We start from the raw sequence: 27,068 nt of genomic DNA, 5'->3' as shown, positions 1-27,068 counted from the left end.
CAGGAAGGTATTTAACTATTGACGAGAATGAATAATGCATGTTTTCTGATAGTGTTTGCTGCAAGTGGCAGGATGTTTTAAACGGGAGGAAAAAAGCCCTCTCTGCCGAAGGTCTGCATTTGGTCAACGTGATTTTCAAAGACAAGCTTAACTATCATCTATTGGATTTATAGGGCCATCATCATCAGTTCGGTTTTATGGTTAAGCTTTGTAGAATCAATAGGAGGTATACTTTGAAAAAAATGGTTTCTCCAGTATACATACAGCAGCTTCAAAGATAATCTGGCCAGTGTTACTGCAGTGGTTTGTGTATTCTCCCTGATGGCGAGATGACAGCTAGCTCCATAGAATTGGCCATCATGCAGGATCTCTGGAACTTGGCCGTGTCTCATTTAATGGAACGGACGTTTCAGTTACAATTCAGCGTACTTAGATCTACTGCTAAGTGAATGCTGAGTTTATAGAACTGAATTTATACTCGTGGTTCTTTCCTTTTTTAAGTTTGTAATTTGAAAATTGCATGCTTTGGTGTATAGTAAGTCGGCAATACTTATCAGGCATCCATCGTGGATTAACCTTAACACAAAGTCTTTGTTCTGGGGTTTTCAGATTTATGTTGAATAAATTTAAAGACAGCCTTTGAGATCAGTGCTGAAGTAAGGCTGGTTCTGTTCTACTGGTAAAACTCCCTACACAATACAACAGAATAGAAATGAGGTAAGGAGGGATGTTTCTGGTAAATACCACAGACGGATGGCTCATTAAAGACCCAAGACCAGATTGCGTGATCAGGAAAACTAAGTGTGGCGAGGTGGTTCTGAAGAATTGAGGTCCTTTTTACATCTCCACGGAGAATCTGTGTCTAGAGACCCAGCCGTGCATTCCCATGTCCCAAGCCCTTTTATAATGCAGCAAGCAAGCATTGTTGCTTGACTTTTGCCCATCAAATCATTTCGCAGTAAGACCTCCCCAGATTTAGAGGTCACTGTGTTAGTCCTTGAGCATTTTAGTTGATGAAATGTCTGTCCTTTTCCTCCTTGAACTTGAGAAATCCTAAATGTTGTTAAATGAAAGAAGCTAAGTGATAAGATAAATGACTAGACAAATACAGACCCGAAATGCTAGAAAGATAAACAACTATTTCAGATGCTCATGATTTAACATTTACGGTAGAAAGATCTTACTGAGATCTTAGTGAGTCTTTTTTCTGGAATATATTACACTGACCATATTCACTTGAAAGAAAGTGAAGTGGATGCAGAGTCTGGGCGCACTGTTGGACTTGGATTTGCCCTCACTCCTCTTTCTCTTCCTCCCCATCTGTCTAGTAAATAAACTTGGTTTTTTTGACTAACTTTCTGGCTCTTCCAGAAAGTTGAAGTATTAGTGATTTCTCCTCCTTGTTGCTACTTGAGCTTCTTTCTTTATTCTTTTTCTTTTCCCATCTCCCCTTAGGTATTTGCAGGTCTTCCCAGTCCTTGTAAACTCCATCTTGACAAAATTGCAAATTCTTGTCTTGACTTCTCCCTTCCTTGAGCAGCACTCTTTCATGTTGACCATTGTGGGTGGTCTGTGGCTCCTCCTAGACTGTCTGAGCCCTTCCTAAGAGACCTTTGTCCTCACCCCTCTACCTGGGTCACTCCAGAGTTAGCAGCTGACAAGTCGTCACCAGATCAAATTGCACAATTTCTGTCCTATCTCTGTTAACTTCTTTGCAGCCGCACAGAAAACCTCCAGGCTGCTTCTTAAAGTCCTCTGTCCCTTTGCTTTCTGAGCCATAGACTTTTCCTTCTTTCCCAGCTACTTTTAAGAGCTCATGTTCTACTTTCTGCCACCTAAATACCAACATTGTGTTAGACGACCCTTATAGTTTTACATTCTACCACCACCCCCACCCCCGGCCCGGTAGATACATCCTCCCCATCTCCTAAATCTCCAGAGGGTTTTCTTAAAATCTCAAGTGGACCTTCCTGGTTTTCACATACATACTTTCTCCATTGCCATCTTCATCTACAGACAGCATAGCCATCTTTCAAGGCCATTTGTCGTGGTGGCTGACCCCTCAGGTGAGGCAGCCCGCTTGGGCTCAGTACCCATGTCCAGGTGGGTAATTACATAATTGTCCCAGGTGAGCTGTTCACCTGCACCCTGCTTTCATTTCCTCAGGGTAAAGTGGAGGTAGTAAGAATTCCTTCCTCCTAGGATTCATGAGGCAGCTATAATGAGTTCATATACATAGAAATCAAATAGTAAGAGTTCTAGGTAGAGTAAGTACTGTGTGTGTAAGTACTTTCCGTATTTCTACCATCTCAGACCCCTTTTTCTCTATAAAATGTTCCTGAGCCCTGACTGGGATGAAAGGCTATCTTTTGGGGGGAAACTGTTGTTTTTCACTCTCTTAAAATACTTCACATCCTCTCATTTTAATTGTCTCTGTATGTCTTCTCTCTCCTGCAAGGCTAGAGGAGGCATTTTGTTGACTTGTCCCTGTGCATGGCTTCTTATACTTGTTTATACTTCAAAAAGCTTACTTTTCCCATTAAAGTCAAGTCCATTTTTCTAGAATGATTTCTGAACATCTGAAGTTTTAGAGGCCACTCTGCATGTTGGATTTTTTTTTTTTTTTAAGATTTTATTTTTAAACAATCTCTGCACACCCAACGTGGGGCTAGAACTCACAAACCTGAAATCAAGAGTTGCACGCTCTACTTACTGAGCCAGCCAGGTGCCCCATCTGTTGAGTTTTTGGTGAGCGATCTCCAAAGATAACTTGAAGATGCTTCTAGTCTGTGCTTCATGAAGGAGGATAATGGAGAGGTCACTTGTGGTTCATTTTCTTTTGTAGCTGAGACTGTTCTGGTTTTTTAGGTCCAACTCTTCTTAATCAACTCTTTGGTGGGAAAATTGGGTTGTAAAACTATGAGTGTGTCTGTCCCTTTTTCCAAATATTTCTTGCACATTTTTATAATAACACATTTTGGTGCTTTTTATTATGATGGGAATAAATCATCTTAAATGTTGTAGAAACTTGGGACATAAGTTGACAATTCTTGCTACAGTTCCCTGTCCCCAGAGGACGTTCCCATCACCTCCGTGCTGGTGATGTTACAGTTGCTGAATAGAGGCTTTGACTGAACCAGATACCAAGAACAGTAATTTCAACAGTGTATATTATCACCAGGCATTGATAAAGCCTCACAGCAAATCAGCTGTGACCAAGCGCACTCTGGTAGGAATACCAAAGACGCACATAGGCTACAGGGTCTTTATTTCAGTTTTTCTCTTCTGGAATAAAAGTTGTGACTATTTAAAAGAAAATGAACAGTCATTTGTTGATACTCAAAATTGTTGGACATAACCAAGTAAATGCTCTCGTTCCTCTCTCCTTACTCAATAAAGCTTTTGAGTTTGTTACGTTACTTCGTTCTTCGTAAATTCTTTCTTAAAGGGCCATTTCTCACCCCCGCCTTCCTCTAATCCTAGCATTTGCTTCCGCTGGATTTGGCCAATAACTTGGATTTTCTTGTGTGTCCGGAGTCATTATAAACCCAGTTGGTCTCCTGAAGAGTTCATTTGCAAATGCAATTCACAAGTCAGCTCTGACTTTTTATAGGTTCCTTTAAAAAAAAAAATATATCTATCTATCTATCTATCTATCTATCTATCTATCTATATATCAGTACTGGATTGCTTTGTCTATCAACCTGTTGAAGCTTTGCAGCCCTGAATTCACAATTGCTTGTTCAAGGATACAATGTTCGTACGCTCTGGCCATACATTTACCCTTGTCAGGAAACACTGATCCTTTCTCAGCATCCTTGTGAAGCAGATGTATTTTCTTCTGATTGTAAAATGGAAACAAAATAAAAAAGAGACTGGTTTGTACTGGTCCCATCATGAAGCAGCAGTCAAAGCAGGAATACCAGTCCCGTTTCTGACCTACTGTGGCATTGTTGTTTTGCTGTATGGATAGAGTCGTCATCTTCATTGCAATCTGTTTGCAGTCATCCTTAAAATTTCTTTTCTCTTGGTTCTAGGTGAAATGGTAAGTTAATCCACACTTGCATTTTCAAAATCAAAACTTGGCAGTGGATGGGACCTTTGTGCGATTCAAACTGTCCTACAGAGGAGATGCTTAGGTATTAGAGAAGGAATACATAAATAGAATAGTGTGTGAAGTTGTAAATATCGTAACTTTGGGGTCATATGGGAGAAAATTTATATATATTAGCCCTTTTTTTTTATTTGGTTCTCTATACCAGTTAAGTGTACCAGTTACTTTCATTGTCCTAGAATTACAGTGGTGTTCATCGGCACAGCAACAAAAGTGTGAAAATAATGCTAATAAGACATGGAATTGGGTGATATCATGGAGTATGTAGTAATTGTAGAAAGAATACAGTGCATGTAGGCCCCCGTGGTTTTGAGGTGGTTAATGCCTGGAACCTGTGTCATGCAAGGTTGCATTTTCTGAAGAGGGACAGTGCTATAATCAGGGCGTGCATTTTTGTTCTAAAGACTTGTGCAACACTGATGGATATAACCAACACTGTGCTACTGAAATAAAGATTCAAAGATCACAAGTGGTGACTTTTTGCATATCAAAACATCTAAAATTCAGTAAGTGGGCGAAGATAAATACTAATAGTTAAACTACCAATAATTTTGTTTGCCACCAAGGTGCAGACGGATTCTTGAAAGCTGTTTGGACATGGTGGGAAATGAGCAAAAATGGGTGAAGGGGCACAGGGGATACAGGCTTCCAGTTACTGGATGGGTGAGTCTTGGGGATGAAAAGTACAGCATTGGGAATATAGTCAGTGGTATTGTTAATCGTGTTGCGTGGCGGCAGATGGCAGCTACACAAGGGATGAGCACAGCTAATGTGTAGACTTGTCGAATCACTATGTTGTACACCAGAAACTAATGTACCGTTGTATGTCAGCTATCAACTACAATGAAAAAAAGCATCTGGGAACTGTGAGGCATTAAAAAAAAAATTTTTTTTTTTCAATTAAAAAAAAAATACAGCAAAATAGAGATGAAGTGTCCCCCATTATGTAGAGGAAGAAAGCAAAGCTTGGGAGAGAGGAATTCATCGGGTGACACAGCTACCCCGAAAACACGCAGTCCATTTCTTATCATTGAACTCTGTTCTGATGGCAGTGGGACTGTGAGGGTGAGAAGAATGTTCTGGAAAAAATAAAAAGCAAGCAAGCTATTAGGATGAATCAGGTGTCCGAAGGGACTCTCCTGGGGTGGCTGGTGGCCATGTTACTTAGACTTGCCTCAAAGGACTAAAATGTCGAAGTCAGCCCTGCTTCTTCTTCTGCTTAGAACTCCTTTTGATCTAACATTTCTCTTTTTCTCTTTCACCTGCACCCAACTAGACTATTTGGGAAGTGTTTAATTTCAGGGACTAAAGACAGAAACCCGACATTTCACTGGGAAGCCATAGGAACAGCTCCATCGTGGCTAAAATAGTGATAGATGCTCTCCAGGTAAGGAGAGCTGTGCCTTCCTTTGTTTTAAAACACTGGCAGTTTTTCTTGACTGAAATCGAAGATGGTTGGGATGAAGCCATGTGTTTTTCCTTGGTAGCAGCCATATAGGATTTGGGAACCTCAATTCTGGAAGAGGGAGAGCTGTCTTCTGTCTATGGAGGCTGTTGAACACTAAGTCACATCAGGGGTTCCGCTCACCACAGCAACTGGTGTCTGCCAGATTGTGCTCCTTTCTGAGCACCAGAGAACAGAGGAGCTATTTTAAGGGGCTTCCTGATTTAGAAGGCCTTTGCTTTAGCTTCCGTGCATAATGGAGTCAAGGTATAAATCCTGTACAGCTGGGTGTTCTCATTCTTAGGTGCCCTGGAGGTGTCCTGCTAGGGAAGTTTGCAGGACAGAACATTTGGCTTTAGTTTCTGTAAGTTAAAAATGCAGAAAGATATTGGATCTGGTGGAGGAGTAGATTTTCAGAAAAAGCATTATATGGAAGCTGGAGAGAGACTTTATTCAAAATGAAAAATGTTCTGTCTTGCCTGTCTCATTCACTGTCGCTCTAGCTCTCTTTCATGTGAAGGTAATGAATCTTGGCCCTTACTGTGTTTAAAATCACCATGACCTCATGCTGATACTCCCAAAGCAGAGTTGGCATTTAATATCTATACCTGGTCTGAACTCTTTCCCGACTTACAGACTCCAAAAAAAAAAAATCTTCTAAAATGTTGCTTTCTGGTAGTTTTGTAAAAGTGGTGGTATGTTCTGGTTTTGTCTTGTGTGGCTTTTCCATGACAATAAATGTAGAAATGAATTATCCCCTAATTGGGGGGGGTGAGCTATTCATGAGAGATGTCATAGATAAAACTGTTTAATGAAGTTATGAGCATGTAAGAGAATCTAGAAAAGATCTGGACCTTTACAAACAAATTGAATTCTTTTTCCCCTTGGAAGAAATGTTCCATATATCTGTGCCCAATTAAAAATAAAACAAACAAAAATGGTTCTACCCAAAGTAAGTGGTATAATTGATTGGTGACGGTAGTGCTTATGTGTTAAGCTCTTCCGATTCTCAAAGAAAGGAAAAGAGAAGGAGTCTTCAGAGAAAACCTTCAACTCCCGCAAAATGTAGACCATTTTTTAAAGTATTGGACAATCTTAATATTTATTCTGTCTCAAGAATTAAACATACGTTTTTCCATAAAATTCAAGATAGCCCCCCCGCCACCATGAGATCAGCCTAGGTTTAAGCAGAATTGCCCTGTATATTTTAAATACCTCTTGCCAGCTCTTGGGTATGAGGGAGTTTGTGGTTAGGAGCTTGAGAATTTTAGCACTTACTGAAGAAGAAGTGAATCTAATCACTGCTTAGATCATTTTTCTCACCCGTAGCAAGTGGGTGAAAACTGGTTTCTGGCAGACAAAATAGATTTTGTCAGGAGGCCACACATGACTAAGCGCTTAGTGTTAGTGTCCTGTGACACAGTATAATCTTGCTTTAGAAGGAAGGCAAGTCCTCCATTTACACTGAGCAGTGTTCCTGAAGCATTTGCAAACACTGTTGGTGTCCGCTAATTCTGGATGAGGCCATGGGAATGATGGCAAGAAAATAATTTTATGTTTTACAAACACTTTTTTAAAAAGATTTATTTATTTCAAAATGAGAGAGAGAGAGCACAGGGAAAAGGTCAGAGAGTCTTAAATAGACTCTGCACTGAGCCTGGAGGGCCATCTTATCACCATCACCGTGGGGCGCCATCTTATCATCTTGAGATCATGACCTGAGCCTAAACCAAGAGTGTGACTGCCACCCAGGAGCCCTATAAATGCTTTTTATATACAGGAAACAGGTTCTTTAATTAGACTTAGATAACTGCTGAATTTATATATATGTGATATATTTAAGTAAGCTCTGTACCCATTATGGGACTTGAACTCATGACTCTCAGATCAAAAGGCACAAGCTCTACTGACTGAGTCAGCCACATGCCCCTGGATTTATATATTTGAATGGTTTTCACATGACACAGGATGGGATTAGGAAACTGTTTAATTTGGCTTCTCGGGCTTGGTAATCATTTTATGTCACTGTCTTTCTATTTAAGTCACTGACCTTTTTTTTTTGAGGGTTACGTACTGTTCTAGCAAATTGGACCCAAGAACTCTTCCCACATGGTTTTTCTCAATATTTCTATACAACACTTAACTGAATGTCGTGTTAGCTTGAGGAACTTGTGATAGATCCTCTGTAGACTGACTTAAATTCTGTTGAAAAGATAGTTTTCAATTATCTTTAGCATTGCATAAAAGGGAAGATGGCTAGCATTTGATCATTTTTAGAAAATGCTCCTTCTTAGAGTGTGACACAGGGCAAATCTTGCCAAGCAGGACCACCAGTGGTTGGTAGATGACCCGTCAAAAGTAGGTCAAGGGGAACAACAGAGTATTTTCTGTAAATAAAACACTACAAAATAGTTCTGCATGAGCCAAGCCAAAGAAACATGATTTTTCAGACAGTTATGTATTTATCTGACATGTTTTCAGTGTTAAGTTCCATTCCCACTCAATACTTAAAGATGAAACATTCTGAAAACATTTCCTAATGTAATTGAAGGGGCGCCTGGGTGGCTCAGTCGGTTAAGCCTCCAGCTCTTGATTTCGGCTCAGGTCATGACCTCAGTATTGTGGGGTTAACCCCGAAAATGGGCTCCTCGCCCAACAGGGAGTCCACTGAGATGCTCTCACTATCCCTCCCCCTGTTCTCTCTCTTTCCAAAAGAAATTAATCTTTAAAATAATGGAATTGAAGATACCAGAAAATACTTTTTGATAAATATTTGGATTTATAAAAATAAAATTTTATTTCTAATTTTTAACAGGCTTCACATATGTTGAAATTACTGTGTATTTATCATATAGATATGTATAAGGAAATCCAGTTATATCAGTAAGCCAGCTGATTGTCGATTTAATCTTCAGGGTGCAAGATGGTGTAATTTTTTATGGTAAGTAATTCGCGGGCATTCGAACTTGATTGTCTTAGGATGTTCCCGCTGCTCTAAGAGAGTACCATAGACTGGTGGCTTCTAAACAACAGAAATTTATTTCTCATAGTTCTGGGAGTGGGGAGTCCAAGATAAGAAAGTAGCATGGTCAGGTTCTGGCGAAGAGCCTTCTCTGAGTTGGAAAATGCCAACTTCTTGCTGTGTCCTTACCCTTATGGAAGGGGCTAGGGAGCTCTGTGGCGTTTCTTCTAAAAAGGGGCACTACTCCCATTCATGAAGGTTCCACCCTCGCGACTTGAGCACCTCCCAAAGGTCCCATCTCCTAGTCTCATCACCTTGGGCTTTAGTTTTCAACTTAAAAGAATTTTGGAAGGATACAAACATTCAGAATATTGAGCATAACACATTTTTCACACACACTAGTATTTTGTTAGTGTCACAAGCATTCATAAAACACACACGCAACACACACACACACATAACATCCCCCACCCCCAAGAATGAACTTTAAATATCTTCATTTTACTGAGTAGGAAATTCGAGACCAGAGGGGAAGGTGATTTGTTCAGAGTCTTAAACAAATTACTTACAGCTGGGACCAGCACTCAGCATACTTGGCCATTTTTAGCAAACTTCATATTTTGAGTGCTAGGTGGTTTGTTCATGATATATTTAATTTTTTTCTAAATGACATTTGTCCTTTGCCTTTCTGCCTTTATTTTCTCAAAATGAGAGACTAAATTTTAATTCAGAGGCTATGCTGAACATAGATTTTTTTAAAAGATTTTATTTATTTATTTGACAGATAATCACAAGTAGGCAGAGAGGCAAACAGAGAGAGATTGGAGGAAGCAGGCTCCCCGTGGAGCAGAGAGCCCAATGTGGGGCTTGATCCCAGGACCCTGGGATCATGACCTGAGCTGAAGGCAGAGGCTTTAACCCACTGAACCACCCAGGCGCCCCTAGATTGGTTTGTTTTAAGGTAAGAAAATTGTAAGTGCGTTTCAGGAAAGTTTTGGATGAGCTGATCACATTAGAGCACACACTGCAAGAATTGTTGTTGAATGAATTCTGGATTGAATTCAGCTTGTAGAGAGGTGATTCCGAGCTCCGTGTATCCTGGCAGTTGTGTCTACAAAATAAATACGATTTAGATGATTTTCGGTGGCTAAGGAACATCTTCCATGTTCCTTGACAGGCTTCCTAGAGCAAAAGTAAAAAAGAATTCAAGAACTCTATAGGGGAAGTCATCTTTATTAGAGTATGTTGATTACAATGTAACCTTTCAGATGATTTCTTTGCCATTAATCCCCCAAAGAAATTTTTTCATGTTAAATTTAAGTGCTCAAGAGTCATTCATTTTTTTTTAGGTTTTTTAGGTTTTTTTAGGTTTTCTATAGTGGTGATATATAGGATCACATTATATTTATATATATATATATATTATATATATAATATATATATATATAATGAGAAAAGAAAATATGGTACCCAACTTAATAGTTGCACATTAGCTTGAAAACAGGATTTTGTTTTATAAGAAAAAAGATACTTGGGGCTCCTGGGTGGGTGACTCAGTTGGTTAAGCGTCTGCCTTCTCCTTAGGTCATGATCCTAACTAAGGTTCTGGAATCGAGCCCTCTCTCTCTTGCTTCTCCTCCCCTGCTCATGCTCTTGCTCTCTCGCTTGCTTGCTCTCTCAGATAAATAATATCTTAAACCAAAAAAGTGCTTGTCAGCTTTAAGGCTCAACAGAATATTTGCTTTGAGAAAGAATTAAAACCCGATTTTTAGTCCATTTATTATTTAACTTCATGTACTTATTTCTGAGGCCAAAACCTATCCCCTTACCTGGCCTACCTAGCTAGGAAGTTGCTTTTTTGTCTGTCTTTCTCCACCTGAAGATGTTAGAGAAACACACCTTTGGAATTTTCATGAAAGTTCCTGAACACACACTGTCCTTTATTAGGAAAAGTCATTAGCTGCCAATAAACAGAGGCAAGTTGTGTCAGAAATGAGTGTGTCGGGGCACCTGGGTGGCTCATTCATTAAGGGTCTGCCTTCCGCTCAGGTCATGATCCCAGGGGTGCTGGGATTAAGCCTAGCATCAGAGGCTCCCTGCTCAGTGTGAAGTCTGCTTCTCCCTCTCCCGCTCCCACTGCTTGTGTTCCCTCGCTCACTGTGTCTCTGTCAAATAAATAAGTAAAATCCTTACCACCACCACCACCACTCCGCCCAAAAAAAGAAAAGAAATGAGTGTGTAGTGTAAGCTAACAACAGGGAGGTGGTGGATATGGATACGGGCTCTGAGTTCCTGACCCAGGAGAACCTTAGAGAATCAGCACCATTGGTCCCTGCTCTACTCTTGCATGGCCTCCCTTCTGGACTCCCACTTCCTATGCCAGGTTTCTTTGATCAGTGCACAATGCCAGAGTGACCCTTTCTCTCCTCCCTTCAGCAAAAAGCAGGACTTCAGTTTTTCTGAATATTTGTTTATATCCAATAGAATTAATTAACTAGAAAAAGGTCTGGTTTTCTAAGAGTGGGGGAATAAGTACAGGCCAGCTGTGGGACCCAAGTTAGGACCTTCAAAATATTAAAGTATTGGTACTTTATACAAGAAAAAACTCTTCTGCAGAAAGTTGGAAAAAAAGGGGAGGGGGAGGCATTTGAGGGTGTTAGCTCACTCCTAAGAAACTGAAGTTTAGCTTACTAGCTAAGATGTGGTCAGGCTTGTTGCCTTGTGCATATTTAATAGGCAGTAAATGAGTTTCAACTGCAGAATTTGGGTTCTGTCTTCATCCTCGTGACTGAAAATGGATTTTCTCTTGTTTTTCTGGAAAAAATGAATAGGTAGTGGGAAGATGAAATACTTCTGTGGTCGCTCTAATATCAGCTCAAATTTGGAGGATGGAGATTTGCTGGGTAGTCTATAGTAGACTAATTTACTGTCGGCAGCATGGTGACAGCGTATGCAGCATGGTGACAGCGTATAAATGCACCAGCTTCCTTTCCACGTACACTCAGTCAGCAGGCACAAGCTTGGGATACACATAGAAAAAATGTTCATGATGACACTTAAATATTTTTAAATATTCTTTTAATTACAGCGCTTCTCAGACCTGGTCATAGAGGTGGGCTTGTGTGTTCCGAGCCCATGTTCTGCCATTCTCTTGGGATTTACGAGGATAGAACTACCCAAGAATTGCAAAATTAAATGTTGGGGAAAGGAATTAACATTTATTGCAGGCCCATGAAATGTCAAACATTGTCCTGATGCCTCATGTTAAATTCTTATAAGGTTGACATTTTGTGCTGTACAGGAAGTAAGAGGACAGAGTTTAAATAGACTTGCCCAAAGATTCAGGGCAGGTACACTGTGGAGATGGGATTCATAGCAACATGTTATAGGAGTCAACCATGAGGCAACATGCAAATAGTCCATGAAATAATTCTTGTCCAGAATTTTCTAGATTATACACAGTGAAGTTCTCTCTCTGTTGTTGTTGACTGTTAGTTATTTTCTATGCCAACACTAAGACCTAAGTCTCTAGTTTTGGTCCTTGTGGCATCAGATTCTCTTGTAATTTTAAAGGACAGCTCTGGAGTTTGCTTTCTTTTGACATGTTTTAACTACGAGATCAACGTAAGTGTTGGGTTATTATATCATCAACACATGGAGCTTAGTTCAGTCCATCAGCGTGGGTCGCGTTTTAGTGGCTAGTGAGTGTCCCAGATGTGGAGAAATGCAAAAGGTAGTCTCAGCCTTCACTGTAGTTTAAGTGACTTCCAAAGTGGGTTATTTGTTGCTGGGTTTTTGTTTTTTGACTGCCTTTTTTTTTTTTTAACCTAGATGTTTGAACTTAAAACTTTATATACCAGCTAATTTCCTTCAAAATTAGAAATAACAGATTCGAGAGAAATGGTTAAAATCTGTGCCCGTTGCTCTCCTTACTTCTTACGGATACAAAGCTCCACTGACAATGGGGTGATGACAAGGTTAGGGGCAGAGAGTACCCGAAGTTCTGTGTTCATCATTCACTTGGTGATGTCTTGAGTTCTGAGTCACCCCACATCTGTGTGCGCCAACCTTGTGACCCAGCGTGGGTAACATTCCTGAGATGAGCTCTGTCCTGTTACCGGCTTGTTCATGATGTTCCCTTTGACCTCCTGGATGATGCCTTCTCACCTTATTTCTGTTGGATTTGACCTTTTCCTTACGATACTGCCCCATGAACTCTGCTGGTTAGAATTTCCATATGGGTAAAATGAGCGTGCTAATGGTAAATTTACTACCTTATGGTACTGTGGAGAAGATTAAATAATAATTTAGTAATGTGTTTAGGATTAGGATTGTGCTTGACACTCAGAAAACCATTAATAGATGTTAAATTGCATATAGGCAAGGTTTTCACCCATATTATCTTGGGAAAAACCGGACTACCTTGCTTTTCCAGGGTTCTCGTGGATTCTATAAGCCTGCCTCTGATACCCCACTGCAACTTCTACAAGAAAATTAGCAAAAAGCAGGGGTGTTTATTAACTTTGTGTTTGAAAAACAGATAAGGATAGAGACTTTCTTATTTACAACTTGATGATATGTATTTATTTCCAACCCAGAAATGAATCGCAGCTGGGCCTAAAGGATAGAAAGTGTCCCTGACTGTGTTTCCAAAAACCAATTTTAGTAACATAGATTTTAGGTTTGTAAACCAACATGACTTTAAGCCTCTGGGGATGGCCGTATAGAGTTTCTTGCTGTGTGTGTCAGAAAGAGGCACTCCTTTATGTTCAGAATGCACACCACATTTACACTTTGTCTTCTATTCTGTAATTTGTAAGTTGGTGTATGGTTTTCTATTGTAGAATGGGAGAATATATAGAAAGAGTAGAGCTGTCAGGTTTTCTTGTTTCTTAGGTCTAACCTAATGTACCAGAATATATCTCAAAGTGTCAGAGCTGAAATTACTTCTGACATTCCTGCACACTGGCTAATTAACTGAGTTATAAACTATTTAAAACACTGGTCCAATTTTTTTCTTTTTGTATTTTCATTTTTGCTTTGTGATTGCTTATAAGATTAAAGTATATTTAATTGTATTTTACCATATGTATTTGCCCCCACTTCTGAGGGAAAAATAACCCCAAATTAAGTCAAATAGAAACCATCATTGGGTGTCTGAAGTGGGTTATGACCAAAAACCATTCTTTTTTTTTTTTTTAAGAGATGTAAGAGAAATTCTTTCGGAACATAATAAAGGCTTTCCTTCAGACTTGGAACATTATTTTGGTCATCTTTCTGCTTACTGCTTTTTTTCTTCCTCCAATGTTAAAGGCATTCCAGACAGGAAATTCACATACAGGGTAGAAATTAGCAGATAGAGACAAATTTTGACTGAAGAATAGCACTCTCCTACCTAACACCCAGCTTTTAAATAAGATAAATGTAGATTATTTCACTCTCATGAATCATGCATGTTTCCAAGAAGTGTAAAGAATAAAATTTTCTGTTCTAAATGGATGACTTAAAAAAAAAAAAGGTTACTGGTCAATAAGAACTTCATAACTCAACCCAGAGTCATCCTTCACCTAGGACAGAACCAGGTCAGCTGTCACTTGTACTCCCCTGGGCCCCAGGGCAAGGCTCTCTCTCTCCCCTGGTCTCTTCTTAATTGTGGGGACTAAAGAATACTGGCATTGGATCTCTTCCATGCTTCATCAAGGAGAAGCAACAGATTTTCCTCTGAAGAGCAATAGTTTCCGGGAGTTCCCACTGATATATGATGGTATCAAAATGCACTTGAAAATAAAAATACCGTGACTATGTCGTTCTGGCAGTGTTTCTAGAATGAATTTATTATTTATAATTTTAGGATTTATTATGTATTTGGGTTCATTTTCATACCAGAGGAGAAAAATCAAGGATTCAAATACAACTGTAGTTTCTGATGTCAGAATCAAAGGCCTTCAAGAAGTTGGGGAGTTCACCTGGAATAAAAAAGTCCATTAATGACCATTTTATTAGTTTGAATTCTAATCCGGTAATTGACCATGAGGGACATTTTTATATTGCTGTAGAGTATCTTTAAAGCCAAAAACCTCTAAAAAAGCAATGAATACAAGTCTGACACAACTAACCAACTAAATGTAGCTAGAGACATTGTCTAGGGTTTTCGTGTTTGGGGCAACAGTTTTCTTTTAACTGGTCCTGCTGTACTAAGGAGATAGGCCAAATACTACTTGCTTTGGTCTTTGAAGCTATGTGCGCTTCTATGAGCAGGTATATGAATAACGGAGTTTCAGAGGAGTTTGTAGTTTGAGACTATTTTCTAGAAATTTGGGATTGTGCTTTCATCAACAGCTGTGCCATTTCTCGGGAAAGTATTTTAAGATTGTGAAGGCTTTTTCCAGCTCTGCCGTGGATCTAAAATGGCTGCTTCTGCCATTTCGCACAGAAGTGCTCCTGCTGCTCTCCGAGCCGCCCGACAGAAGGCACCTCACGCGCACACACTGCTCCGCCGGCCCTTACCATGGCCAAGCTTAGTATCTAATCACGGGTTCTTTGCTCTGCGTTTCTTCTGTCTTCGCTTGCTGCGGCTAGACACGGTGTACTCGAGCTCTTTTACTTTTTTATGATGCACTTTTTAAGAATGTTTGGATTGTGGCAAAAGGCCGTCCACAGCAGCTTGACCCCGGTCGCCCTGGTGGAAGCGTCCCCTCCAGCAGCTCGCTGAGCTCTTGGCTTGGGAAGCAGCAGTGGCCGCCGTCAGTGTTCCTGCAGGGCAGCGTCGCGGCCCAGGCCGGCCCCTGAAACAAACTAGGGTAGACTTGAGGGCGTCTAAGGGGAAGTTTCTCCGTCCCGGTCGCGCAGGCGGGGAGGCCCCCCGTGCAGGTGCAGGCCGGTGAGGGCTGTGCGGCCGCGGGTGGGCGGTTCCCCGCCGGGCCTCCCCCGGGGACGAGGGCGCGCCGCGCTACCAGCCCCGACGCGCGCCACCTGCCGGGCCGGGTCCCCGCGAGAAGGCCCCGCCCCGCGCCTTGCCCTCACCGTGGGGGGTCGGAGTTGGGCCCGGGAATGGGGGCGGGGGAGGTGGGGGGCCCCGGGATCTCCCGCCCGAGCCGGCAGTAACCCGTGTCCGTGTTGTGCCCTGTTGTGCTGTGTTGCAGAACCGCAAGATGGGAGGCAAGCTCAGCAAGAAGAAGAAGGGCTACAACGTGAACGATGAGAAGGCCAAGGACAAGGACAAGAAGGCCGAGGGAGCCGGGACCGAAGAGGAGGGAACCGCGAAGGAGAACGAGACCCAGGCGGCCGCCGAGCCCGCGGAGGTGAAGGAGGCCAAGGAGGAGAAGCCCGACAAGGACGGCCCGGACGCGGCTGCCGGCAAGCCCGAAGACAAGGAAGGCGACAAAGACACGGCGGCGGCCGCCAAGGAAGACGCCCCGAAGGCGGAGCCCGAGCAGACGGAGGCGGCGGCCGAGGGCAAGGCCGAGCCCCCCAAGGCCGAGCCCGAGCCCGCGGCCGGCGACGCCCCGCAGGCGGCGGAGCCCGAGGCGCCCGCGGAGGCCAAGGCGGATGACAAGGGCCCGGAGGCCGGGGAACCCACAAAGACTGAGGCTCCCGCAGCTCCTGCCGCGCAGGAGACGAAAAGCGACGGGGCCCCGGCTTCAGACTCAAAACCCAGCAGCACCGAGGCTGCCCCGTCGTCCAAGGAGAGCCCGGCAGCCACGGAAGCGCCCAGTTCCACGGCCACGGCCAAGGCCCCGGCCCCCGCAGCCCCCGCAGACGACGCCGCCGAGGCGCCCGCGGCCAGCGCCGAGCAAACCGTAGCGGTCAAAGAGTAACACGGACACCTCTGAGCCCGGTCCCGCTCCCACCGCCGTCTCTCTCTCTGTGTCCTCTCTCTGTCTCTCTCTCTCCTCTACTAACTCGTTTCAATTGGAAGTCATGATATGTATTGCCCAAGGAAATAAAAATAATAATAAGAATAACTAAAAAGGATGCTGTCCCATCGAGGGAGGGAGGGGGTGGGGAGAATCCAAATAGTATTTTTGTGGGGAAATATCTAATATACCTTCAGTCCTCGTTCCCAGTCAGTCCTGGATTTTGAAGATCAATGTCTGAAAGTGCACATCTTCCGCACCGACTGCTGCCACACGCCCTCCGCCGCCAAGATCCGAACGTTCTTGTCTTCTGCAAGGAGGGGTCGGGAGGGATGCGATTGATTCTGCCCGCGGGGCCTATGCCAAGGCAATCAGATCTTTATGAGAGCAGTATTTTCTGTGTGTTCTTTTTAATTTACAGCTTTTCTTATTTTGATATTTTTTTAATGTTGTGGATGAATGCCAACTTTCAGACAGCCCACTTAGCCTGTCCACGTGTGTATCTTGATGCCAATACTCCATTCTTCCTCCCCAGGTACTTTTGGGAGTAACAAACATTCTCTCATCCTACTTAGCCTCCCTAGATTTCTCATGACGAGTTAATGCATGTCCGTGGTTGGGTGCACCTGTAGTTCTGTTTATTGGTCAGTGGAAATGAAAAAAAAAAAAAAAAAAAAGTCTGCGTTCATTGCAGTTCCGGTTTCTCTTCCATTCTGTGTCACAGACACCAACACACCACTCATTGGAAAATGGAAAAAAAATAAAAATTAAAAAAAAAACACAAAAAAATGTACAATGGATGCATTGAAATTATATGTAATTGTATAAATGGTGCAACAGTAATAAAGTCAAACAATTAAAAAGTAACGAAGACTATGGTTTTCTTTCACCACCCATCCTTTCCTCTGTAATTACCTCAGTAGAGAACAGAATGCTTTCTTGGACATGTTCCTGGTGGTACTTGGGTAGAAAGCAGTGCGCTCCTATTTTCTCGAACATTCTCTGTTAAAACAATTAGCCGGTGGATCCGTGTCTGTACACTACCTTGGAGAGGCCAAACTGAAAACTGACTATGGCTATGGATACTGACTATGGCTATCCTCTAAAAATGGATGTTATTAATTTACTTAGAACAGATATTTTGAATAAAACAAGAGGCAATAAGTGGAGTTGAAGGTTGGAAAGAGAATTAGAGGATCTTGTAGAAATAATCCTATGTACATGCGTTGTGAGACCACTGATGATGGTGATATTTTATCCCGTTACTTAACCATATTCCTGCAAAGCCTGGAAAGGGGACCCAAGGGCTCTGAGGAGGCAGAAGAGCACTGTGAGAACAAGCATGGAACTGGACCTCATAGTGGCCCTGTCCTGGTTTTGTCACTAATGACATATGGCTTCTAAGTCACTAACCTCCAAGCCTCCCTGTTTTAACTACAAGAGGGTGAAGGCTTTATGATGGCTAGAGAAAGACGCCTTTCACTTTGGAAATATTTAGTAGTTTGTGTGTACACCTGGTGACAATTTTATAGGATGGATAGATGTTACGTCACCTCCATTCCTTGGTTTCTCCCCCAGAGCTTGCTCGGATTCCGTATTCTGTAGTTGGGGAAGAGCATGGAGAACCTGGATAATTTCTACTGAGTGTGCTCATCGGTCTGGAACATACAAGGAGAAATGGTCTCTTGGATCTCTTGGTAGTCACTGGGTCTTTCCTAGTTGGATTCTAGAAACTACATCTCAGATGTAAAGCTCTTAAAAATGAACTCAACCCTAACAAAAAGTTTTTTCGTGATTGAATCAGATAAATGACAGATTTTGCTGGGGAGTGGGATTGGGTGGTAATCTGTAATAAATCCAGTTTCACACTCTAACATGGAAAATTTTCTGGAGAACTCGGGAAGGGTCAGTACACTGGAATTAATTCCCAAAGAGACATGAGGGATACAGTGACCGCAAATGAACCTGGTCCTGTTCCTATGGGTTCAAGAACTTGGCTCCAGTTAACCTGAGTGGTCTGTAGTGATTACCACACCTAACATGTTGGCAGTGGGTCATGCTGGAACAAAAAATCGTGAAATTGAATCCCGGGCAGATACAATGAGTGTTGGGCTCAATTCATTTCTATTACCGCCTTTGGCACTTCTGGTTCTTGTTTCTATAGTGAAATGAATTTGAATTCTTAATGCTTGAAAGCACAGCATACAAGAAATATGTAAACACCTTAACCACCAACCACCTGTTTTAGGTAAGGAAAATGGCAGAGGAATGTCCACGTTGTTCACAGTGTGTCCTGGCAGATATAAAATAGCCTGGGGGCAGGTTGCTAGTGGTGGGAAGAAGAGAACAGATTCAGTGAACCCTGGAGGACATTTATATGGTTACTAATATTAAATGCTATGCATTTCTTACAGATAGATGTGATTGGTGGAAGTGATACATTACACATTCACTGTGTTTTCATCCCTTTCTTTGAGTTAAAAATTTCACTGGGTTTTTTGGTGATCAGAACAGTCAAATCAGGGACGGCTGGCTGACTCAGTCGGAAGAGCATGTGACTCTTGATCTCAGGGTTGTGAGTCCCATGTTGGATGTAGAGATTACTTAAAAATCTTAAAATCAAATCAGCCTCCTGGGTTAAAGAGTTATCACTATAAATCACTGTTTAGGGGTAAGTGAAACTAAAGAGATGTTTCCTCTGTTGACGTACACTTCGATGTGTTGGGTAGGTAGCATATGGGAGAATTAAAACCTGAGCCAAGTATGCCTTTTTTTTTCCCTCCTAACTATAAGAATTATGTTCAAACAATTAAAGTCATCAATGTGGTCACCAAAATTAAGTCAGACTTGAACCTAACTGTGGTTCATGTTTCAATTCTACCATACTTAGGCAAACTTAAGATGTCTGAAATCATATATTCAGTAGAAAACATTGTACGTGTGGGAGTAATTGGCTCAGCCAGGAAGGGAACAATTGGGCAATCCATATTAATTTTGGATTAACCCAGATTATACCCGCCTCGTGAATAATCCAAGCTGAAGAGGCACACAGGCAGTGCTTAACAGGCAAGTTAGCCCTCTTCGGAACTCACCACCTGTTTGGCCCATGAACTCATGAGTACAACCACGATGAAGAATGGAGGGTTCCAGGGTCTAATACTCATTGGGGACCTAATGTGTATACTGTAAGGAGGAAACAGGAATTGAAATGAACTTGTCCGAGGTTACCAGCTTTGTCTCTCCATCTTGAAGATCCTGTCTAGGGGCTGACACAGCCTCTGCCTGATGGAAATGGACCCAAATCCCAAGAGCTGGGGAGAGCCAGGCCTTCCAGGGTGGGCCTTCCTGGCCTCAACCAAGACCATCTTCAGCCTGGCCCTGTTGATAGAGGCAGAGGTCACACGTGGCCATGATCCAAGAACAAAATTCACCATTCTTGGAGAATCTTCCAGTGGGGTCCAGACCCAAGGTCTAGCGTACAGGATGGAATTGATGGCCAGTTCTGGTGCTGACAAGATCTAGACATTCTTCAGCTCCCCAAGTTGGGTAAATTGGTAAGTGCCAGCAGCTATACAAAGTTCGTTTTCATTAGGCCTCCTGAATCCACAGTTTTCTTCAATGAAACATCATGGTGTATTGAAACATGCTATCTTCACTGAAACATACAACATACCACTTAATGTCTGCTGTCAAGGGTTGGTGCTGGGACACACATCTTAGGTTGCTACTTTACCGATAGAAAGCTGTGATACACAGCCAATCTCAGTCAAGTTTCATCTTTGGGGACAAAACCTACTATTCATAAAATGACTATTTTGGTGATCAACTACTTGTCCCAAAATCAATGAGATTAATCTTCATTCTTTTGATCATTATTTTTAACTAATTCCCTCAATATTAAATGTTGGATGCTCAGAAGGTAATTTAAGAACAGGCCAAATAACACTATCACTATAGTTGTGAGGTTAATCAATAAAGTTTTTCTATGCATCCTCATAAAGGAGGCAACATTTGCCTCATTTTAGCTTACAGGGCTTTTGGTCTGCCAAAGAGTTAATATTTTAAACATTTAGTTTAGAGACTGCAGTTTTTTAAATTTTTAAATTGAATTTAATTTTAAATTTCTTTTTACTATTTTATTTTATTTTTATTATTTTTTAAATCCTCTCTGCTACTAGAAAAGTGAAAAGGGCCATGCAGGGAGTTTTTTGTGAAGATACATATCTTCGGTTAAAAAAAATAAAAGCTATACCTTACCCTGAGCCTATACATTTCATGCCTTTTTTCTTTTTTCTTTTTTTTTTTTAAAGATTTTGTTTATTTATTTGACACAGAAAGGGAGAGAGTGCACGAGAGAGCATAAGCAGGGGGAGCTGCAGAGGGAGAGGGAGAAGCAGGCTCTGTAATAAGAAGGGAGCCCAAAGTGGGGCTCCATCCCAGGGCCCCAGGATCATGACCTGAGCCAAAGGCAGACGCTTAACTGACTGAGGCACCCAGGGCCATCCTTCCCCCCCGTTTAATGCCTTTTTAATGATAGAAATTTTACTAATGTATGAAATCTTGAAGTCCCAGAAACCACTGTTTTGGAACATTTCTCTGAGTCTTTCTCAGTCTTCATTTTATTGACAGCAATTTTCTTTATGAAACTGTATTCTTCTATCCACATACAGACTTAAGTAAAAAGAGTGAGTATCTTCTTGGAAAAGAACTGTGATCTTTAAAAACATACTCTTAGGGTAACTGTACACACCAAAATGAAAAATCAAATAACAATATCATATATCTCTATCTCATGTACACTTGACCTTCATATTTTTTAAGTCCAAATACAACATATGTTCCTCATTTTTTTCCTTTGAGGGTGGTTTTATGTTTCTCCTGAGTTTCTCTCGGAGTCCAGAAAGTTCACGTTTAATATCACTCATTTATAAATTAATTGGCCTCATATAATGTATCCATTTCTTTTGTGTTCTCTCCCTCAGGCCATTGTGTTAAATTGTCAAATGACAAAATGATGAAGCCATGTGCGCCGATTTGGAATCATTTAGAGAGTGCATATTTGTTTTCCTCACATCTGTTCTTGCTTAGAGAGCTTAAGAGGGTAGGAGTAAAGGGGGCCTCAAGAAAAATGCTGTTTTGGGGACGTCTCATCTTAAATATGATTTTACATCTATTTCCGGATTCTGAAGCCTGGTAGGCGAAAGATTTATACGACCTGAAGAGAAACCAGAGTATAAGCCCGATAGGCTATAGGCTTCCCTAAAGCCGTGGGTGGAGAAACGTAAACTAAAACTTCAAAAAAGAAATCTATTTCTTAAAATCTACATTCTGATAAATTTTTTAAAAAACTATGTTGAAGACTGAGTTCCAGTCACTAGTAAGAAAGGCTTACTACTGGCAACCTCACTATCTTTTGGCTTTTTAAGCTATGAATGTATTGAAGTAGAAAATGTCTTGGAAGAGGCACCGAAGACTTGCCTCATAATAGAATAAATTCATTCTTAATGTCGCCTGGGTTGTAGTTAAGGGACACACAACCAGAAAGCCAGGCCCATCGTGTGGTTACTGAAAGGAAAAGCACACATTTTTTTTTTCTACCTTGAGGTAGATACATTCCCTTGTAATAAAATTTTGTTCACAAAAAGAATGGGGGAGAAAAATTTAAAAAAAACAAAAACACAAAATTAAAACAACAACAACAAAACCAAAAAAGCCCCCCCAAAACAAACCTTCTAGCTCCTAAGAAAGTGCAATTATTCATGCCAGGGAAAGACCACATTTCAGTACTTTCCTGACAGAAACAGCCCTGTTTTGAGATTCGCCCGTGGAAAAAAAAGGGAATGACGTGTCTGATGACAACTGTCTTTTGCGCAGGGTCGGGGCATTTGATCTGACACGTTACCCCGGTAAGGGAAGTGATGGAAGGCCCCAGAGCAGCGGTGACCAGCCTTCACCCTCCTGCTTCGGCTCAGACATCTAAGAATAGAGCTGCCTCTCAGCCGGAACCACCCACGGCAGGGTACCGAAGTCTGACTAGTATGCAAATTCCCTGGAGGCTTCTTTTTCTCTCTTTCTTTCCTTTTTTTTTAGGCGCATATAATGGAGACTATATTTTACTTGCTACCTATTCAGTTGCCTTCTCTGGCAGGAGCTGAAATTGCCTTGACATTCAGAGCGAATTCTACCTTTTCAAAATAAAACACACACACAGACACACACACACACACGCGCGCATGTAAAAGCAACAAAACCCCAAATACTACAATTTGGAGACCAGCTAATGAGAATACATCAAAAAGAGATGCTTACATCTCTGGCGCTAGTCAGCCCCTCATTATAACATTTGTCTTTTGTTACCTCTCCTCCTTACTCTGTTTCCTCTGCATTTTGTCTTTCCCCGTCAAGTTTTCTCCTATTTTTCGGTCAGCTAATTGAATTCCAAAGTGGTCATGTCCGCCAGCTTGGCTCCCCTCTCCCGCTCCTGCGCTCCTACTTTCCCTCCTTCCTTCCTTCCCTTGACACAAACACTTGCACTGGGCCAGAACTCGAGAAATGACATCCGTCTTAAATGTGTAGTAGCTGTTGTTGTTATTGTTGAAGTGTAGTGGACACACATTGTTGCATTAGTTTCAGGTGTTTCACAAGGTGATTGAAGTCACCTTGGGAGTGTAGCCGCCATGTGCACCGCACAGGGAGAGTCTAATACACTGACGGTAGTCCCTTTGCTGTACCTTTTATTCTTGTGACTCTTTCATTCCCAGACCGGAAGCCCGTGTCTCTTACTCCCCTTTATCAACCTCCCGTCTTCCTTGAAATGAAGAAACTTACCTGTCCTTGACTCCTCTCTCTTCCCTTGCCCCCACTCCCTGGTTTGTCTGTAGCAGGGAGATTAGGAGGATCTATTCAGGATACGAGGTAATTTGAAATACTTTCTATGTAGGATGCTTATTAAAAGAGCATCTTTAGGGGCACCTGGGTGGCTCGGTGGGTTAAAGCCTCTGCCTTCAGCTCAGGTCATGTTCCCAGGGTCCTGAGATCAAGTCCTGTATCAGGCTTTCTGCTCAGCAGGGAGCCTGCTTCCCCCTCTCTCTCTGCCTGCTTCTCTGCCTACTTGTGATCTCTGTCTGTCAAATAAGCAAAATCTTAAAAAAAAAAAAAAAAGAACATCTTGAATGTTCCACCACAAGAAGTTCTGTTCTAGAAGGTAGGGCCGTGGTTTCTAGATGCCATACAAACTGGTTACATAAAGTCTTCTTGCATATTGAAATAAAAACTTTCCAGGCTCCTAGGCATAGCTTTGATTCAGGAGTTCTTGTGGAAGGTGGAGTTTTGTGGAGCCCTTCTTTGGGGATTAACTTTTTTTTTTTTTAATCTATTTATTTGATGGAGAGAGGGAAAGAGAGCAAAAGTAAGAAGAGCAGGCAGAGAGAGAGAAAGAAGCAGGCTTCTTATTGATCAGGGAGCCCAGTGCAGGCTCCATCCTAGGACCCTGGGATCGGAGCTAGAGCCCAATGCAGACACTCAACTGACTGAGCCACCTAGGCACCCTGGGGATCCACTTTGATAGTGTAACTTGCATAAGATTGCGAAGACACAAGGTTAAAATCTGGGTTTTGTGGCTTTTACTCTCACCTTAAGTAAATTCCTTAACATCCTGGGGCTCACTGACCTCCTTAGAGAAAAAGGGAATAGCAACAATAATAGAGTTGCTGTGAAAGTTCTCAGTGGGACCTAGGAGTGAACTGCTCACGACGTATACTCCATGAACCACAGCAGAGGTTTCAGTTCCTTAGAAAGGCTAGGATCGTAAGCTCTGGCCTGATTGTCTACTGAAATTATACAGGAAAATGTAATGGGAAGACATTTCTTCATGTTTCTTTAGAAATGCAAAGGCAATGCCCATGGAATCGAGACCCAAGTTATCCTAGAGAAGACAACCTTGTTTGTAGGAAAATGATAAAACACATATATGATGTATGGAAACTGTTTGGGAGGGACGTCAGGATTCAAGATGGTTTTCCTGAGAATATTCAGATTACATCACCAAGATAGCTAAGGTGTGAATCAAGGAGAGAGAACAAATTGCCTCAGCGTATGGCAGATGAAGTCACTGGAGTCCCAACTGTATATGCAGGTGGCTCTGTGACCTGGAAACAGATTTAACTTTTTGGAGCCTCACAGTGCTCATCCGAGAAGTAGAGAATATTCCTGTCTCAGGGCTCGTGGTGAGAAATGAAGGTCATATTTAGCATAGTGCCTGGTACATAAATGCTCATTAAATGGATGTCCTACCGTGATGTGCATTTCCTTCTTGAATGAGTGACAGTGAAGATTGGGGCAATTTCATCCTTCCCCTCACCATGATTTTTGTGATCAATATCTCTTTTAAAGCAATATAATATTTAATGGGTTAAGTCTGGCATGGTCTTTACTCATTCTGTGTATGTCACATGACATGTGCCCAGTGGCTTCAATTAAGGCAGGGACGTGGAAGGGGGGTGTTGAGGGTAAAAAGGAGTTCGCTGGCTATGATGCTGTGGTTTCAGGGCTTGTAGTGGGAGAGGTTGGGAGGTGGGGAAGAAAGCAAGCTAAACTGGGGCAAGGAAGCAGAAGGCATTATGGGCATGAGGGAATCACAGCAAGAGGGAGCCCATGATAGCAGACAGTTGGGTGTTGGCTGATGACTGGAGATGAGAGATGGAGATTAGGTTCTATCATTCCCTTTGAGGACGGTGAGTTCCATCCCAAATGGCCATTGGTTTTGTTTAGTAAGACCTGGTGTGAGGTCTTTCCAAGCAGTGGGCAGGGAGGTGATTAATACTGCTCCTGAACTGATCTGGGTGGTGACTTCTTGGAAACAGATGCTGCCCAAATGAGTAGAAAGGAGGAAGCCCTTAATTTTATTTAAGATGTCCACTACTTTGCCTCAGGAGACCTTGTAGTCTGGGACTCAAATAAAGCCCAGCTGGGTGAACCTGCTTTGCACATGGGCCAAGCACGCTCTTCTAATCACCTGAAATCTCTCTGAAGACTTCCGGTGACTTTATGCTTCTTCACTCTCCCTCTCTCACAAACTGCATTTAGAAGATGCTGGCTGATCCCCTGGTTTGAAGCCTATTTCTGAGACTTCGTGAGCTCAGGGACCTTGGGCAAGGTACTTAACCTCTTACTGCTTCGTCCTTCTTATCTGTAAAATGGCAATAATAATATCACTTACCCAAGCTCAGATTACATAATGGATCTAAAGCACAGGACCTGGAAGCTAGTAAGGGACCAGAGAAAATATACTGCGTTGTATCTTCCTGTTTCTTCAACTGTTCCCAGAACTCCAGGCTTACTGGACTTCTTCCAGTTCACCTGTTAGCACTGCTCTGTCCTTGAATCTGCCTAGACTTCTTTTCCTTCATAATCCCCATATCTGTGTGTTTCTTGCCTTTACCACCCCCTACCACTGAGTGTCTGTAGGCTTCTCCTCATTCTGACTCAAGAAGACTGGACATAACAACTCATGAGGTCCCTTTGTTGCTGGCAGACAGCTCCCTACCAGACAACATCAAATTCCATGAGATTGACTCACGGGCATGTGATTCTTCCCCCACTAGGCTGAGTGACTTGAGGGTGAGGGCATTCCTTCTCATTTCCTTATTTCTAGTACTTTGAATGTTGCCTCACACTTAGTAAGTATTTTAAAAATATTTGATGAGATGTAAATGATTCATATACTATGACCTCTATGTTCTTTCCCGGACTTATTTGTCTTTTAAAATGAGATTTAAAAAAATTTAAGTAAAAATGATTCCCAATTGTTTAGTTTCAGATAAATGGTCAGGCAGAGGGGAAATAGTTATTTGGGGAAGAGTGGGGTGACATTGGGTGGGCAGCGCAGTATTATCAGTGAAGATCATCCTAAAACCACTGGAACTGTGTCATGCCTGGCCATTTTTGACTCTCTCAATTAAGTGCACCAATCCTTTATTCGGTAGCAACATCATCCGTTATCTTATTAATGAATTTCAAATGTAAATCGTATTTGGAAAAGAAGGAATGTGAGTGCTTGTCCTAATTCAAATATTATAAATGAAAAACATCTGTGACTCCCCGACTGAAGCCAAGCGGTATTATTTTACAAAGATGTTGAATGAAATGGCATCAATGAGCTTCAGATGTCTTAATAGATTCCAGTGGATCTCCAACAGTATTCACATGGGGTTGGGCAGTCATTGAATCGAGGTCCTTATAGCCATCTTGCTGAAAATACTGTTATTCAATTTAAATTTGGATAAGACAAAAGCAATAAGCAAGGTCTTTATTTTGCTTAATATTCTTTGGACAAAGTAACATTTACTGTTGGGTTCTTCATGAGTTCCTAGAAATTTGACAACTATTTCGGAGTCTGATTTTCAGTCTTTTTCTGAAGGTCCCACAGGAGGTTCAATGGACTGCTCTAACCTGATTAGAAGAGCTGGTATTTTCTTACCTAGTTCTCACCAAGTCTTCCAGATGACCAACTAATATTTATTCAATAATTATCTTTAATTTTCTTTACCTTTTTTAAAACAAGGAAGTCGGGGTTTTCATACCAAGTCTAGAACCAATCCTTTAAAGTTCTTAGATATCTGGAGAGTAAGTTTATTCTGGGAAAGTCCCTATAGTAAAGTAACATAAATGTTATCCTCTCTCTCTATGTTATGC

The 27,068-nt window shown here is 41.8% G+C and overlaps 1 protein-coding gene and 1 long non-coding RNA gene across 2 annotated transcripts in view; both read left to right on the top strand.

The window, feature by feature from the left end:
• Nucleotides 1-17,243, top strand: part of BASP1 (brain abundant membrane attached signal protein 1) — a 54,648-nt gene extending 37,405 nt beyond the window's left edge. Inside the window, exon 2 of the mRNA XM_082724123.1 lies at nucleotides 15,663-17,243. Within this exon, the coding sequence (XP_082580249.1) occupies nucleotides 15,672-16,337 (666 nt within the window). The 5' untranslated portion in view covers nucleotides 15,663-15,671 and the 3' untranslated portion in view covers nucleotides 16,338-17,243. The remainder of the gene's footprint in view (nucleotides 1-15,662) is intronic.
• LOC309861322 overlaps nucleotides 1-27,068 on the top strand; it is a 168,424-nt gene that overhangs the window by 9,441 nt on the left and 131,915 nt on the right. The gene's annotated exons all lie outside the window — the stretch shown is intronic.

This window comes from Mustela nivalis (genome assembly GCF_964662115.1).
Source record: "Mustela nivalis genome assembly, chromosome: 3".
Taxonomy (NCBI): Eukaryota; Metazoa; Chordata; class Mammalia; order Carnivora; family Mustelidae; genus Mustela; species Mustela nivalis.
Note: the sequence above shows the minus strand (reverse complement) of the source record. Positions and strands in the feature narration are given on the sequence as shown.